This window comes from Choloepus didactylus, chromosome 1, assembly GCF_015220235.1.
Source record: "Choloepus didactylus isolate mChoDid1 chromosome 1, mChoDid1.pri, whole genome shotgun sequence".
NCBI classification, from domain to species: Eukaryota; Metazoa; Chordata; class Mammalia; order Pilosa; family Megalonychidae; genus Choloepus; species Choloepus didactylus.
In genome coordinates this window covers 19452181-19470544 of record NC_051307.1, presented here as the reverse complement: position 1 = coordinate 19470544, position 18364 = coordinate 19452181, and the positions used below count along the sequence as shown (strand labels likewise).

At 40.0% G+C, this 18364-nt stretch overlaps 1 protein-coding gene across 4 annotated transcripts in view; it reads right to left on the bottom strand.

The window, feature by feature from the left end:
* GRIK1 (glutamate ionotropic receptor kainate type subunit 1) overlaps nt 1-18364 on the bottom strand; it is a 421057-nt gene that overhangs the window by 102069 nt on the left and 300624 nt on the right. For all 4 annotated transcript variants that reach the window (XM_037826101.1, XM_037825939.1, XM_037826175.1 and 1 more), the window contains exons 6-7: nt 15539-15712; nt 6448-6591 (exon numbers count right to left, since the gene is read on the bottom strand). In XM_037826101.1, coding sequence (XP_037682029.1) covers nt 6448-6591; nt 15539-15712 — 318 coding nt within the window. The remainder of the gene's footprint in view (nt 1-6447; nt 6592-15538; nt 15713-18364) is intronic.

The window sequence follows — 18364 nt, the reverse complement described above, 5'->3', positions numbered from 1 at the left end:
TCAAATGTAAGGAAGCTAAGGTAGCCATGGATGTGATGTGTCCCAAGTGACAAAAGAGGACCAGAGGAAAGCTGACGAAATGTTTTGATGAGCTGACCAGGTGAAGTGAACTTTATCCTGGTGAGGGTTCACCCCCAGGATCTCCAGGGAAAGGATAAGTAGGTGTTTCCTGTGGGCCACATTTGGACCCAGAGCACCACAGGGATTGTTCAGTGATGTATTTGATATGACTGCTTAAAGGGGTTGTTAAGCTTTAGCAGAAAGAGACAAGAGCTTTATTACTGGATGTCATGGGATTGAGGAAGCCATGCAAACTTCCATCTGAAACAGGTGTCCATTGGTCTACATCAAAAAACATCAGCAGAGATGCTGCAACCAGAACCTGTAAAGAGCAAAAAAAAAAGTGCCTCGAATAAAAAAAAAAAGTTGGCTTTAAAAATCTCCCAGCCCATCCAGGGACACCAACTTAAACTATCTTCCAAGTCCAGAAAGCACAGAGCAGCAGAGCCAAGTAAAAACTTTCTAATCTACTTTTGACCCTAGTGGAAGGTGAAAAGCTAGGAAAGTGAGGAGGCAGTAAGCAAGGAAAGAAGAAAGAGGAGAAGCCAACCATGAACTTCATTTCACTAGAGACTTTCAGCAGGCTTGAGCCGAGGCAGGGGAGAAATATGATGCTAAATCAAATTGGAGTTTTAATTAATACCTTGAACTAGTTATTCTAATTACTAAGTTGAGGTTATGCTTCAACTTAAAGGAACTCTAAGATTATTGTTATCTTAAAAAAGTAGAAAATACCTTGCCCAGATTTTCACTGAAGAATTTTAAGTAGATGGTGGGAACACAAATAGTTTTTGTTACCAATTACACTGTCATTAATTGACATCAGACCTACTGTAGCAATGATAGATTTAATACATAAAATTGGGAATTTGTTGATTTGTGGGTGGCTGCAGGGTATCCAAGTATATTTTTGGAGCAGAAACGTATCTGGATGAGTTTAAAACTAAGGGAGAAGTTAGAGTTGTACTCAAGAAACACTTTTATATTTCTCTTGAGCAAATCCCTTTCTGTTCCAGCTCTTTATGAACAATGATTACCTCCAAACCAAGATGTCTACAATTCCTTCCTCAATAATTTTTATGGGTTTCTCTGTTTCAATCAACCCTACACAAGATATCTGCTACCAAGATAAACTATCTCAAATATTTTTGTCTCTGCATCAAGAAAAGTGGCTTTCTAGCAATTATCAATCAAATGTAAATTTCTCAGCTCAGCAGTCAATTTTCACAACATGTGCCTCCATATTTACCTAAACTCATTTCTCACCACTTCCACACAGGATCACTGTAACCAAGCCCAACAGGAGTCCATATGCTTCATTTATACTGCTGTTATTCCTGGAATGCCCTTTCATCCAAATATTACTTTTAATACACCAAGTAGGCAACCTTAACATGAATTTTGGAGAACCCAGAGTATCTCTAAATCCCATAATATTGAAGAAAAATTTGTGTGCCCAGAAAATCTTAAAAAACACTGACAACCTAAAACCACTGATTCACTTCATGTCCCCACAGCTCAGTGCTCTTCCCAGCACCTGTGATTAGAGACCGTCTTCCCCCAGGCACTTCAATGTGCTTGCTCCATCCACTGCTGCTCCCACTGATTTCCCCATGGCCAACTGGGACTTACCTGGAACCAGAGTAACTCTGACACAGGCAGGGAATACTGCAACTTCCTCAGCCCCACATTCAGCTGCCATTTCCTAAACCGACCTGAGACATGGTTGTTAGGGTTTTCTGGTAGCTTGGCCTGGCTGATTATTGCCTCATGTCTTTGGAACTCTCCTAAACAATTGTTTGTGTAGGCTATGATTGGGAGTCCCCTCATTCTTGGGCGCCATTGCGGTTGGTACCTGTCTGCATGGAATTCCCTGATTTCCCACTACTAGGCTTGTGCCGGTTAGAATGTATTATGTCCCCCAAAACGCCATTATCTTTGATGTAATCTTGTGTGGGCAGACGTATCAATGATGATTAGACTGTAATTCTTTGAGTGTTTCCATGGAGATGCACCCCATCCAACTGTGGGTGATGACTCTGATTGGATAATTTCCATGGAGGTGTTACCCCACCCATTCAGGGTGGGTCTAAATTAAATCCCTGGAGCCATAAAAATGAGCTGACAAACAGAAGGAACTCAGTGCAGCTGAGAGTGATATTTTGAAGAGGAGCTATAGCCAAGAGGGACACTTTGAAGAAAGCACAGGAGCTGCAGATGAGAGGCAGTTTGAAGACGGCCGTTGAAAGCAGACTCTTGCTCCAGAGAAGCTAAGAGAGGACAAATACCCCAAGTGCAACTAAGAGTGACATTTTTGAGGAACTGCAGCCTAGAGAGGAATGTCCTGGGAAAAAGCCATTTTGAAACCAGAATTTTGGAGCAGACGCCAGCCATGTGCCTTCCCAGCTAACAGAGGTTTTCCAGACACCATTGGCCATCCTCCAGTGAAGGTTACCCGATTGCTGATGTGTTACCTTGGACACTTTATGGCCTTAAGACTGTAACTGTGTAACCAAATAAACCCCCTTTTATAAAAGCCAATCCATCTCTGGTGCTTTGCATTCCGATAGCATTAGCAAACTAGAACAAGGACCTTTCCTCCTTTGTGTAAAGACTAACACTTCTTCGGGGGCTACAATAATAATGATGATGACAAAAATAATAATAACAAACATGCAGTGCTTACTATATGCTAGACACTATGCTTAATGTTTTATATGCATTATCTCATTTCTTCCTGATAGCCGCCTAACATGGTAGGTACTATTATTATACTTTTTTTAACAGAACTTAGCATTTAATGTTAGCCACTCTTTATTGAACAATCACTGAATGGAAGACATTAACATATCTAATCCCCACCAACATATGAAGTTGATGTTATTATCCCCATTTTACAGAAGAGGAAACTGAGAAACAAAGAGTTTAAATAACTTGACAAGGTTCACACAGAGAATAAGCAGAGATTAAATCTCAGGTTTGGTGATCCCAGTGCCAGTTAAATAGGCTGTTCTATTCCTGAGACCCACCCCCCCAGCTTCACTATCCCACCAGAATCTTCAGACCTAGTAGACAGGCCAAGTAGCAGGCCTTCTGTTTGCCCTGGCCCTGCCTTATTGAATTGTTTCTGGATATGATGTTCAGGGACTGAATTCATCCTATAGCACCATACACTTGCTTATAGATTATAAATGTGTGTTCTTCAGTTTCTTTTTTCATTAATACATTTGTTGAGCATGTATTTATTAAGTGTTTATTACATGCCAGGCATTGTGCAAGGACTAAGGAATCAAGACCAAAAAATACAGCTTGGAGATAGACATGCAAACAAATACTAAGGTGTAGCAATAACAGCAATGGAGGTAAGGAGCCTACACTTGCGAGTCAGGGACAGCCTATAGGAGCTCATGGCTAAATTGAGACACAAAGGATGCCTGACCCAAAGGAGGATGGCATTTCAGTCAGAGGTGAGGCAAAAGATAATGGCATGTTCAGGGAGCACAGGAAGTTTGGCAAGTACTGGGAGAAGGAGGGGGTGGGGCAGGAGATGAGACAGGATGCTGAGGAGTGTAAGTTTTATCCTTCAGGCATAGGAAAGTTTCAGATTAACTGTGCCATTCCTCCACCAAGGAGAACTTATATTAGTAGATGGTAGGAGACACATCTACTTTTTTTAAGGAATATCCCCTAAAGTGCTAAATTAATGCTACTTACATAATGGAATATTGCTTATTGATGTGGTAATTTATACTCTCCTATTATGTGTGTGTTTAGCAAATGCCCAAAGATATAACATGATAACACACTTGTTCACGTTTAAAGTGTTCTTTATTTCTTCGGCCCTTTTTGGTCAGCCAGAAACACTGAAAGGTAGCTTAACTGATTCTGAATGCTGTTGGGAGTTATCAGTGATTAACTCACAGGCAATCACCTCTACACTCAGGCAGTTTACCTCCTGTGACGAATTTGATCCTCACCTCATAAACTCAATCTGCAGACTTGCTTCTTTACGTTATTTCTGACCAGAGTCTTTGAAACCCTTTACAAAGTGAGATGAAGTGGGAATTACTAAAAGGAAAGACCAGCAGAAGTTTTAGGATCTAATGCCTTATTTCTTGTTCCCTAGTAACCCCTGATGCCTACAAAGTTTTACTGAGTTATGAACTCATCTAAAGAAACACCTCCATTTCCTCACTTTTGCATGTTTTAGTTTGCCTCAGAATTTCCTCAGTGCCTGTCCTCTGACAGGTGACGCTGTATCTCCCAGAACCTGCCCCCTCCATCCCATCTGCTCAGCAGGTACCTAACCCTGCCAAAGGCAGCATATGGTATTGTGACTCAGGAGACAAAAAAAGTACAAGCACAGTGATGATCAAGGTTTCTGATGCATTGTCCCCAGCAACTGTGGAGACAAGAAGGAGGAATTTGCTTTATGGAATGAATGAATGTAAAATACTTTCTTGCTTCCAAGGCGGTCCCTCATCTTCGTGTTCATTATTTCTTTCAACATGTCTAAATGCGGCTTGGTAATTTCACCTTCTCATGCAACTTAGGTACAAGCAGAAAGGTGCTTGGGGTGCTCTTGAGTGTTTGATCCCAGGCTTTCATGCCTCTCCTTGCACTGGGAGGAGATAAAAGGAACCCAGCTGTTTTCCTTTTAAAGATCAAAGGAATCAGGCTGGCAGTTCAGGATATCACCATGATCGCTGCAGGGCGAGGAGGAGGCTGTATGCTGTTTTTCTATTAGGCACAGTATGTTGGGTTTATATAGCTATCAGAGAAGGTATTTCATTTCATGCCTATTTGTGGTTTCTTTTCTGTTATTGTTGTTGCTGCCAGTAAACTCAGTAAACTGAATGAGGCCATTATTAGCTGTTTGTTCCAATGGTAAGAAAATAACTAACAATTCAGAGCTCTTACTATGTGCTGGCATTATTCTTAACCTGTATTAATCTTACTCTTTATCCTCACAGTGATGCTATGAGATGGCCACTGTCATTATCCCCATTTTACAGATGAGAAAATGGAGACACCGGGAGTTAAAGTAACTTGCCCAGGCTATACACCTTATAAGTGTCAGTGGGATAGGGTAAGGCAAAAGTGGTGACCAAGGCACAAAATTTAAGGAGGCGCTCAGTCTTAGGCTCCTGCAAGTGCGGTGTCCACACCTGAGAGTGGGTGCGTCCTTAAATGGCTACCCAGGGCACTGCCCTTGCTGCTTGCCATGCGCCAGTCCCAGCCTGGAAAGCATCCTTGCTTTGGAGCCTGAGTGCTTAACTCATGTGCATTCTGCTCCTCTGGCCCTTACCTTCTAGGTCAGAGTCAGCCTTCCATAAGCCTTCCATAGGGAAGTGGAGTGAGGAGCAGAGAAAGTCCTGTGTGCTGGAGAGACCAGTGGAGGCAGAGCCCAGGACAGACAAGTACCTCAGGATGCCTCCCCCTCTCTCAGCTGGGCATTCTTCCTCTGGACCATGTCCCCAGACATCCCTCTCTTTGATGGCTTCCTCTCATCCCAACCTTCTTCCATACAGAGAGAGGGGAAGGAAAAAAAAGACACTCTCCTGAGAGGCTAATCTCTGTGTCACACAGAGAAAACGTTAGAGCAGCTTCACAGAATATGGTTGGTGTGTACTCAGTCAGGCTTGGCTGCTTCTGATGAAGTCCATTCCCACCTCAAGGTGCATGCTGGAGCCAAAGATAGTTCAAGGACACATATCAGTGAAGAGTCTCAAGATACTAGAGCAGAATCTTGTGAAGGGGAAGTCAGCCTCAGAGAAGAGGAAAGGGTGGGGGATAGTCCAGGATCTTGGGATAATATTCAGGGAACCCTCCTCCATACCCACCTAAACACACTGTACTCCTAAAAATCCTTTGGCACACTGGATAGGTTCTTAATGGGACTAGACTTTTTAGGTGAACTGACAAATGACAAAATGATCACTGTATGATTGAACAAAGAGGTTCTTCCATTAAGTCATGTACAACCTGAGCCTTAGGAGACCCTGGGGATTGTGAGCTGACAATGTGGGAGACGGCTCTGGTGCCTTTCAGTGATGACCAACCCAATGTTTGACTCAACAGACTGTGGAGAGAGAGGCCATGAGCCCCTCTGTTCATGTGTAGAGGGCCCAAACTAGCCGGGCGTATAGTTCAGATGAAGGAGGATTAGTGTTAGGAAATGGTAGTTTCTTTGAATTTCTTATTATCGCACTGGAAAATTCCCGGTTCTTCTTTTAGGAAAACTTTTACCACTGAAGTCTCAGTGGACTGTTTGGTGGTGGCTTTTCCTCATGTCAACAAGGCCATGTGGGAAGGACCACACCAAATGGACAATCCAAACAGGACTGAGCTTAAGGTAGAACTGGACTATGAGAGAGCAGCACTTGCCTCTTTGATCAGGTTCATAAATCTGGTTCCAAGGCGCCATGGCTTGTGTCGATGGCACTGCAGGGAGCTGACAGTCAACTGGGAGGCTCGGTGGGAGGCCATGGCCACCATGTACACAGCATCGTACATCAGGGCTGCTTCAGTCTGTGGAGGAAACACATTCCACATCTTCAATTCTACCGCTGCTTACCTTCCTTTACCTGTCCTATCACTGTCCCTCTTCCTTAGCTCATGTTTGTCTCATCTAAATGGCCATTTATGCTTCAGCTGAATAGTTTTCACTTTCCAATAGTTATTTTTCTCCAAAATAATACCTCACCTTCCAGAATCAATTGGGATCATAGCTTTGTTTTGTTTTGAGTTCTTTAAGAAAATAAGAAAGCAACTCAGATCAGCCACAAGAGACTTGATTCAGGGAACAGATATGTTTTGAGTGTCTTTTATGTTAAGCAGTGCTAAGATCAGTTAGATTGAGTTAGAAGCAATGAAAGCTCAATATTTCAATATCAGATTTATTTCTTATTATTTAGCTATATCTATTTAACTATTTACTTATTTATATTTAGTAGAAAGAAGCTGCTGCAAGGAAAATTAACAAGTGATTTCCAGATGTGCACACTTGTGTGGGCCACTTCCATTTACTAGAGTCAAGAACATCATAGCTTTGGAATCAATTCAACAGCAAGTTTGGGGAGACTTTCTGAAGAACAGGCGTGTAACTTGCTCAGAATTTGCTTTAGTGGTAAGATTCTAAAGTACTGGCTCCTTTTTGGGTCCAGGCATCCCCTCCTCAAGGAATTTTTCTTATCTGCAAAATTTCACATAATCCTTCCAGCATTTTATAAAATATACTGCCCTGTGGTTTTCTTTAGGGATCAAGTATTATAATACCTTCACATTTTACTTAAACATTTTCATTGCAACTTCAAATACATTTGCCAATTTGAAATTCTTTACAACCTCCCAAAATAAGCAGAACACATAGATAAAATGATTTATTATGTAGAAAAACTGACCTCCCAGGAAGAATCTTGACTTGTGAAGGGGCATACATATGCAGAGTAATTGGCAGAGCTAAACCTAGAATCCAAGTCACAGACTGAAGATTAATGTATGGTTTTCTGAGATTAGCTGATTCAGTCAACATTTACCTTGCATTTATTGGACATCGCTTAGTGGAGCTAAAAGAATGGATAAGTTACTACATGTTGCATTCCTTTGAGACCAGCATAAACCTCAGTTTTGCTTCCATATTATCCTGTGCTATGTGTATCATTGCATTTACCATATATATTCATAATCCTTTGTTTTTAAGTCTCTTTCTCTATAAGAACATGGGTTTCTTGAAGGCAGAAACGGCTCAACTTGAACCTTTAGTGACTAACACAGTTCATGGCACATAAAAGTTGTTTAATATATGTTTGCCAAAAGAATTATTATGTCATGCCTTAAAATAAAATGCACTTTTGTATGTGGAAACTGTACAATCTCAAGTTTTTAGGATGTATTTCTAAAATAAATTATTTCACTCATGTCATTGACACGTAGCTGTTAGGTTGGTGTTGGTGTTGGTGTGGACTGCTAAAGCGTAAAAATATTTCAATCATTTCAGTTCAAGACTGATAAAATTCATTGTATAGATGGAAAACTGAGGCTCAGGAAAATTAAATGACTGGCCCAAGGCCAACAAGCTAATTAGTTGCATGGCCAGGGTTTGAATTCTTATCTGTCTAGTTCTAACACCCATGTTCTTCACCACTCTATTATACTAATTTGCATTGTTTGGCAGAGAGTAATATTTTTGGCAGAAAGAGATTTTCTCAATGCAATCAGTAATAATAGCTTACATTTATTGAGCACTTACTATATGTCAAGTGCTATCCTAGATGCCTTGCAAGCATTTACTATTTATCATAACCTTTATTCTTTTATGGATAAAGAAATGAAGGCAGAGAGAGGTTAAATGATGTCCACAGCTGGTGAGTGTCAAAGCCAAGATTCAGACCTGGGCAGTTGGTGCTGGGGTTTACATTTTAAACCATGAAACTGTGCTGCCTCTAAACCAGGGATTTGTCTGGTGATTTAATAATAATGATTAATATACATTGATTAGTGCCAGGCACTCTAAGCATTTTACTTGTGTTATCTCATGATATTCCTGAAACAAAAGCTTTGAAAGAGGTATTAACTGAAGCTTAGAGTTGTCAAATAACTTGCCAATGTTATATATATCCAATAAGGGAAGGAGCCAGGCTTCCAATTCTAAATGAAAACTCAAATTTTAGAGCTTGCACCCTTGGGCACTATGCTAGGGCAACTTGAACCATTTTAGGAATAGAATATAATTTTAAAACATTGGCATGTGTACTTATTAGTTAATTGAGTGCTATATGAGATAGAGACGTGTAAGACGTAGAATTTCAATGATCTGATCTTTCCATAAACCCAGTTTAGAAGGTTAGGTTCACATGTCAACTTGGCCAGGTGATGGTGCCCAGTTGTCTGGTCAAGCAAGCACTGGCCTATCCTTTGCTGCTAGGACATTTCAGGGACTTAAATCATCAGTATTTTGATTCCGTCTGTGGCTGATTACATCTGTGTTCAGCCAAGGGGAGTTATTTTCTGCAGTGAGAGACATTTAATCAAATCAATGAAAGGCTTTTAAGGGGGAGCTGATAGCTTCAGTGGACAGTAGAGAGAACTTTCATCTCTACTTTGGGCATCAGCCTTTCCTGGGGAATTCATCGAAGATCTTCATTGCAGTGCCAACTCACAGCCTGCCCTATGGAATTTGGACTCATGCATCCCCATAGTTGCGTGAAACACCTTTATAAAATCTCCTAGTATTTACCGATATCTCCTGTTGGTTCTGTTTCCCTAGAAGACCCTGACTAATACAAAAGGATTTTGACTTCCTTTATCAAGGCTGCCCACAATGGCCGGGGAATAAAAATGTTCAAAATTATAGGCCTGATCAGTGCTTTTCAAATCCAGAGAAGAAAACTATATATTTTAAAAATATACTTCCCCTTGACATAAAATGTTTTCTTAGATGGAGAATATATTTACTGTAACTTTTCTGTAGCATTAATAAACTGCTACTAAATTTCCTTCCTTTTGAGCTTTGCGCCAGAGGCCTGCTTACTGAACACCAATTCTCAAGTCATTTTAGGTAAATGTAAAGGAAAATTGGCCTGTGTTTCAATTTCTTTTTTCCTAAATGGGTTTATGTTCACATTTTATTTATATCTAAAGCCTGGATGAAACCACATTGCTCAATGCACCTATGAAAGTTTTAAAAACAAAGCATTTTCACTTATATATACCTAGATCTAAACCTGACATACGTATTTTTTAACTGCAATTTTTATCAAAATATTTTCATACGCCATATAATCCATCCAAAATATACAATAAGTGTCTCATAGTGTCATCACATAATTGTGGAATGATCATCACAATCAATTTTAGAACATTTTCATTGCTCCAGGAAGAAAAATACCAAATAGCCATAAAAAAGACAACCCAAAACCACCCATCCCCTGTTTCCCCCTATTATTAATCCCTAATATGAGTGTGGTACATTTGTTACGACTGATGAAAGAATATTAAGATATTACTGTTAACTGTATTTCATAGTTTGCGATGGATACTTTTTCTCCCCATATACCACTCTATTATTAACTCTTTGTATAAGTGTTGTACATTTGTTCTGTAAAACTGATATATTTTACCACAACATGGATCATGAAACAAACACATTTGGATTCTCCTCAACATATGGTATGGTGTTGTGTATATTGCAAAAATGTGCATTAACAGGTTAACTGAGCCGATTTAGTGTATTCAAACCCTGCACATTTCAAAGAGAGCACTGGCCTTTAACTTGCTTCTGGGAGATAGCTTCTGAGCCCTTAGAATAGCCTGCCTGATGAAGGTGTCTTTGGATGCCTGGGGCCTGGGGCCAGCCAGATATTGTATGTTAACAGTGTGATTAACAGTAAACACTTATTTGTGTTCCCCTGGCCCTCGGCCAGGCTGTATCAGACATCTGGGGGTGCTGGAGACTGAGTAGCTAAGGACAGTCATGCCTATGTGAGTGACCCACAATAAAAACCCTGGACACCAAGGCTCAATGAGCTTCCCTAGCTGGCAACACTTCATCTGTGTTGTTACACATCATTGCTGGCAGAATTAACTGCTCTCTGTGCAACGCACTGGGAGAGGACAACTGGAAAGTCAGGTCTGGTTTCTCCCAGACTCTGCTCTTTGTGCCTTTTTCCTTTGCTGATTTTAATCTGTATCCTTTGTCTGTAATAAAATGTACCGATGAATATGACAGTTTTTCTGAGTTCTGTGGATCCCAGTGAATCATCAAAACTGGCACAACCAATGTGCACTGGTGAGATGCCACCTCATCCTAGAGACAAGGTCTAACAACACTCCATGGCCAAACACAGTCCTTGCACTTTGCTCTCTCTCTGGTCTCTAACTGCCATTGAAAAAAAACTAGAGGTTCTGAAGTTAGACCTAGTCTTTGAAGGGCAAATGGGTAAAAAGTATAGATTTTCCAACTTCTCTCCTACCTGGAAACACTACTTGGGTAGACAAGGAAATTCTCTAAGAGGGAAGAGCTCCCAAATAATACCCATCCTTTCCCATGCCTAGTGTTAACAGATTGCTCTACTGAAATCCAAATAGCATACACTTAACAGGAATTTGCCATTTAGTTATGAACTGGCTAGCTTTCTCCTTTCCTGGGGTGTGCCTCACTGAAGTAATGAAGATTTTGATAAGGATGAGATTTGCTGAGAGGAGCCCTGCAGGGAGAACAAACTTGGAGGTGGGGAGAGGGAGTTGTGTGTGTATTCTGCTGAGGAAGCCAAAGGGGTGAGTGGGGTGTTGAGTATCCTGAGCACCTGAGCACTGGGAGGTAGGGAAGGGTTAGCCATTGCAGGTGAACTGGGTTCTGGTTTGTAAATGATCTGGGAAGGCTGCAAAGTCATTACGTGATGCACTCATAGTCAAGATATTGAATAATTAGGAGACCAACCCCAGCAAAGCCCAGAGTCCTGGCATAGAGGCTGGTATACTGTGAGTCTCAGTGAAAATTTGCCAACTTTTGAAAGAAACAGTGAAGACCAGGGAAACAAGACTATATGTGGAGTTAGAAAACACACCTGAGTGATTCCACTGGACATACCATGTCACATAAGTTCCAGGCAAGGCACCATCTTGGGCTAACAAGTTCAAGCCAAGGACTGACTCTGGTAAACAATTGGATTCTTCTTTGAATAAAGAGCTTCTTGGTATCCCAGTGTCTTCTGTTCTTTTATTGACCATGTATTGGCAAAATAGCAGGTATCACCAAGCAAATTTAAGCCAACCAATTTGTGGCATTTTGTCATAGCAGCCCTAGCAAACTAAGACAGCCTATTTTGTACCAGGCACTTTTCCAGTGCTGGGGCTAGAGCAGAGCAGAGCAAGCAAAAAAGAAGTCTCTGCCCTCATGGAGCTTATATTCTGGTGAGGGAAGACATTGGAAAAACAAATCAAAATTAGCAAAGGTGAGAAGGACTATGAATAATGATAAAGCAAGTAAGTGAAGTGAGAATAGCAGGGGAAGGGCTGCCAATATTAGGTAGGGTGTTCAGGAAGGGTATCTCTGGAAAAGGAACATTTGAACAAATCCTCAATTCTGTAAGAAGCCAGACCCATAGAAATCTGGGGGAGGGGAAGGTACGCGGCAAGAATCTTTATGTGTGTTACCTAATTTAATCAGCAGAGTAGATATTAATATAAAATTTACAAATGAGCAAACTTAGCCTCTGAGAGGTTAAACAACTTTCTAAATTCATTTAGTTAGGGGAAACGTCCAGGTTTTCTTTCTCCAGAAAGATTTTGCTGTTTCCACTGAATCTGGCTGTCCATTGTGTTTTCACCAGAGGACTACAGGGCACTCAAAGTGGATACTCAAAGACGTCTGCTCTGTGGATCATGATGATGGAAAATCTTTACATGTAAGACCAGAGGATAAGGCTACTGACAACTTCATACTGTGAATGAATTTGAAGAATTGGAAAGACAGGTGACAGATCAGTTTTGTTGTTTCCATGACTTATGGGAAATATTGAATCATACACAATTTTAGTCCACAATTTAGTTTTCAGGGAAGATCCATTGAGAATGAACCACCTCATCACTCCAATCTATCCAAAAGCCAATCGATTGCATCAGCCCAAGCTCTGGAAAAAATTTAAAGGTAGTGAAAAGGAACAAAGTTGATTTCTTACTAATCACTCAAAACTTCTTTTGAGTTACTTTAATGCCTCAGTTGATAAACACTTTCTTATTTAATCTCAGGATTTTTTTTGAAGTAATGAGTTTCACTGTTTTTGAACTCTGACTCAGTAAAAGTCTTCTTAATTAACTCAATGTTAATTCTCTTTTAGAGAACAATTAAAATATATTGTTCTTAAGTCTGGAGTCAAAATTTTTTTGTCTTCAACATGACTTTTTCTCTATTTCAGATTTGCTGTGTTCTGACATACATCCTTTGAAGATGTTTTTAGTGTATGAAATTTCTAAAAAAATATTTAACAGAATATGAAAGAGAAAAAGATAAAAAGGTGGGAAGTTGAAACATATGGGTTTTCTTTTTTTAATTCCTATATTGTATATTCATATGGACATCTGTATATGTATGTGGCACATGCAAAAATATGCAATAAAGGGCTACAGAAAAATTCACCTTGGAGAATAGTGAAATAATGTATGTGATTTTGGAAAATGCAAATTATATTATAGTACTGACATTACTTAAGCATTTATGATAGTCTATGACTAATTTTTAAAATAATATTATTTTAGAAAATCTCTATCTTCTCTAATGCATATCTCTTACATATAGGAACTCTCTTTTGACTTTATGAAAACATTGTAGAACTACATAAGTATTTTTCATTTAATATCTTGAATCTTAGTAGAAACTCAATTATATTTATTTAGCACATCCATTCCATTATTAAATATGTGTATACTGAGAATACATGTGGCAGATTGAATCAAGCTCCCCTCCCCCAAATGCATACTCAAATCCTAACCCTTGGTCCTGTGGGTGTGAGCTCATTTGTAAATGGGATCTTTGAAGATCCCATTAAGAAGAGGCCAAACTAAATCAGGGTTGGCCTTAATTCAGTATGACAGGAGTCCTTACAAGCAAAGGAAATTTAGACACAGAAGTACAAGCCACAGGAGGAGACAGAAAGAGGAGAATTTCTGTCAATCATGTGATGGAGCAGAGATCAATTGCCAACAACGCACCACCAGCAGACCACAGAAGTTGGAGAAGGCAAGGCTTATCCATACCTTGATTCTGTACTTCTAGCCACAATAACAAAGTGTAGAAACCCCTTTCTTAGGAGGGACAGCAATGATAAACTCTAGGCAGAATGGGGTCTCTGCTCTGCCATCTCCCTGTCCATGGGACTGCATTTGCCCAGACCACTGGCAAGAGTCCTGGAGAAGCACTGTGCCCTCATGCCCAGCCTGATTCAGTGTGAATTGCACAGCACTATCTCCCTCGTTCCAAGGTCTCCTTCACTCAGTGTTTACATATAAACTGTCCTGCCAGCTTGGTATCATTAAACACAGCAGACAATTTTTTGATAAATTAAGCCATACTTGTGATGGATATTTTATGTTTGGCACAAGTCCACAATCTGGGTTAACATAGCTTCAAACTATAACTCTTTTAGGGGTACACCTTGAGCACAGGTAACAGTTATTTGAAATCTCACCCTGTGATAGAAAACTTGTTTTGGAGCAAGGAGGTGGGCAAAGGATTTTAGGCTGTCATTGGAATTCAAAATCCAAGAGGATTCTCTTCTCTTTTTTTCTCTTTTATTTCTCTCTGGCTTTCCCCCTCCATTTCAGAAGTCTTGTATTTCCCTGAATATTCTCTTCTTGTTCCTATTTAAAGCAATGTTTCAAATCACACCAAGGTTGTTTTGTACCAAATGCTTTCCATCATTATCTTTCAGATCACAGCATATTTTAAGAGTTATTTCAGATTTGGAAAACAGGGACCTTGAACATATAATTACCCAGAGCCACTTCACTTATTCATTTCTTCTTTTCATTTGTTCCTCATTAAAAAAAGGGTAGGAAAAGAAAAGAAATCACAAGTTCATTTCTCTGGGCGATGATACCTTTCAGTTATCAGTAAATTGCATCTTAAAAGCAAGAGTGCTTCTCCCCACGATGGGAACAGAGAATGAAATACTATGCCAATTTAAAATGCTATTACCTGCCCACATATCCAATATCTTTCCCCTTAGATGACAACTGTTCCTACGTAGAAAATTTTTTTTTATTTTCCGCTATTTTCATCATCACACTGGGAGCTTCATTAGAGAAATAAAGCGAGGGTAGGTGCATTTGACAATAAAAGACACATGATGTTAGCAAGAAGCTCTCTGATGCAGCAGCTTACAATTTATCTGTTCAGCAGAGTACCTCTGACTTGTCAGAAGGCAGGTTTGGCATCTGCTTCAAGAGCAACATATGGCTGGTGCTAAGCGCTGTTGAGGTCTGCAGAGGTGCCCGTGCACATCCACAACATGAAGAACATCGGTGTGCTGAGTGTACGTAAAGCTGGCATTTGCCCACATGGGCTTCCCTTGCTAAGATGTGGCAGAAGCAAGGAAGGCAAACTGGTTTCCACTCACTTTTCATAGGCAGGTTAATATTTCTCTTCCCCTCACCTCCAAGGACACATTCAAGAGCTGAATACCCTGTCCAGGTGTCCTTGCTTTGCTTCCAGCTTTGTCTTCATTTGGCACACAGTGTGGCAGCTCTTGTTACCATCTGTATCTGAGTCAAGTACAGTCAGGAAGCTAAAAGTAGCAATTTTACGTAGCAGCCAGGCAGTCTTTAATAATGGCTAAAAAGCCTATTCCTTCCTCATACAAGTCAAGGCACACATTATAACACCTTTTCCCTCACATTATAGAAGGGAGATGAAATTCTTAACCCGTACTCTAAGGAATACAAGCATTATTTCTAATGATTTTGGTTTCAAACTACTTACTGTCATCATGCCATCCAAAAGGCCAGTCTCAGGCCTGGGTGGGGCCTGCAGCCTTTCCATGGACCACTTCTCAATGATGGATGACACATGAGGGTTGTCAATATTAAGCAGCCGAAACCCAGTCATATTTACACCACTGTACCTGTAGAGTTCCAGATCCAAAGCAAACAAGTCCTGTGTGGTAGTAGAAATGATAGAAGTAAGAAAGAGTTAACATTTTCAGTGCTCTTTATATAAAAGAGAATTAATGATTCCTGAAACATTAAGTAGAGTAAAACAAATATTGCAGACATTCTTACATCATTCCCATAAAAGAACATTTCCCATTGCTTTTCATTACTGGCTGTTGAAGAAATTCCACAGCAGTGAGTGGTCTTCATTATCATCCATTGTTTTGCAAAACGGTTAGAGTTTTGATAAACCAAGAAGAGGAATTTGGTTGCCAATAATTATGTTACAGGTTGAATTGTGTCCCCTAAAAAGACATGTCCAAGCCCTAACCACTGGTCCTGCAAATTTGACCTTATTTGGAAATAGTCTTTGAAGATGTGATTAGTTAAGATGGAGCCAAACTGGATTAGAGTGGTCCCTAATCCAATATGATTGACATCTTTATAAGAAGAGGGAAATTTGGATACGGAGACAGAGAAGAGAGAAGATGACTGTGCAAATACAGAGGCAGAGGTTTGAGTTATGCTGCCATGAACGAAGGAATGCTGAGGATGGTCTGCCACCAACTGAAGCAGAAGAAAGCATGGGACAGATTCTTCTCTACAGGTTTCAGAGTCAGCATGGCCTTGCCAACCTCTTGATTTTGGATTTCTAGCCTCCAAAACTATGAGAGAATAAATTTCTATTGCTTTGAGTCACCTAGATTATGGCTCTTTGTTACAACAGCCCTAATAAACTATGACAAGTCAGTTTGCCCTCGGACATAGGATGTGATATCTGAGAAGTCAGGGACTGCAGAGTTGGAAGAGATTTTGTGTCCATTTGGTCTCATGCTTTCATTTTATAGATGAGGAAACTGAGGTTCTATGTGGTGACAGGACTGGCCCAAGAATGAACAGTGTGTCAGTGACAGTTTCACCTCCCTCTATCACATCTTGCTGCCTCAGGCTGTCCAGGGTCTTGTCAAGGAGGTGAAATTAGAAAGTTGCATGTGCATTTGACAGAAAGAGCACTCCAGGTAAAAAAGTACCATCCTCTAACTCACTGAAAATAACTTGTGTCCCATACAATGAAGACATGGAGAGTACCCACTAGACCCACGTTCAAATAAGAACCAAAGAGTTCAGAGAATAAACCAGAGCATATGGTTGTGTGGGCGTGAGTATTGTAACAATAGAACTCATTCCCTTTCAGATGATGTTTCAGGAAAAACAGTTCAATCCACTTTTTTGTTTTTCACCACAGATGATGTAGAGAGAAATCAGAAGTTTATCAGTTGATTCACATTCTAGACAGACTTAAATGATAATTTCAATTTTTTTCTTCAGTAGAAAGGTTAGATGCTAAAAGGTATCATTAAAAATAAATCACATTTAAGAATAAACTACACTCTCAAAATAAAATTTAACAGAAAAATTCTTTCATAAAATTTTTCTAAAAATGTAGCTACTTTATGAAAAGTGCAATCCAGGATAGTCTAGAGTCAGTGACAATAGTGATTACTAAAGGGAAGTAGCCTCAGAAATACTCTATGGTCTATATTTGCAGAAGATGCATACAAATGTATCTTTTTGAATGACACTTCACTGCATCATTATCCTTTCCCAAGATAACTTTGGACTGGGCAGGAGAACTGCTCTGCGCTTATTTCAGTATCAGAAAAGATGTGCTGCCTTTTAAAGTGTTATAATTTTCATTTCCTTGTACTAAGCCATAATGGTAAGAATATAAAAGCAAAGCCAAGCAGAAGGAAGATAAAATCAAAGCAAAATGCTTAAAGAAGGAAACGTAAAGACGAAGAGCCAGGAAAGAAGAATTCCTTCAATGCACTAATTGAGTAGAAGGAAAGTTACTCAAGCTACAGAAGGGAAGGCAGAAACTTCCAGAATGTGGATTCAATAGTACCTGAATTCGATGTTCTAAAACATGCAAAATTAGGTAGGACAACAATTTGAAGTTTTTAATGCAGTATAGAATGTGGAAAGTCTAAGGCCTACATTCAGGATAAGGTCAACCATGTGGTAGAAGTCAAAAGGAATAAAAAAGTACTGCAATTTTTTCATTCCTCAAGGGTTCTGCATTGATATCCATTCATAATTTTTCTCAACTCTCTTGAAAACCAGATCTTAGGGGTGTATATAGCCAGTACTCATAGGAAGCTCTGAAGCAGATGGCTACATTGACTCAAATAACACCAGATATTCAAGGTGAAGGATGAGGGGACATATTTGTGAGCAGGGCGAGATACGCTTTCCAGTTTCCAAGGCTTTCCTAGACTGTTCTGGCAGAGGACCTGATCAGGAGGTCAAGAAGAAGGGAGACGAAAGACCGTTGAACCATAGTTTAAGAAGTTCTATCCTGCACACCTACTCCCCCCTACCCATGGTCGTTAGCAATAATGATTTTGGCAACTGCCCCAAAGCTTTTGTCTCCTGATGCCCTCTGTAACCCTCAATGTTCTGAGTTACTTGAGTCAGGAATATCATTTATTGCCTGGTCCTTGTTCCAAGTTTTTATTTTCCCTACTCACCAGGCTACCTTGTCAGTTTTCTTTTGTAAAACGGTTCTGTGTTTTCTTCTCATATAAGAAATTGTGTGTGTGTGTGTGTGTGTGTGTGTGTGTGTGTGTGTGTGTCTGGGGGTTAATTGATTTCT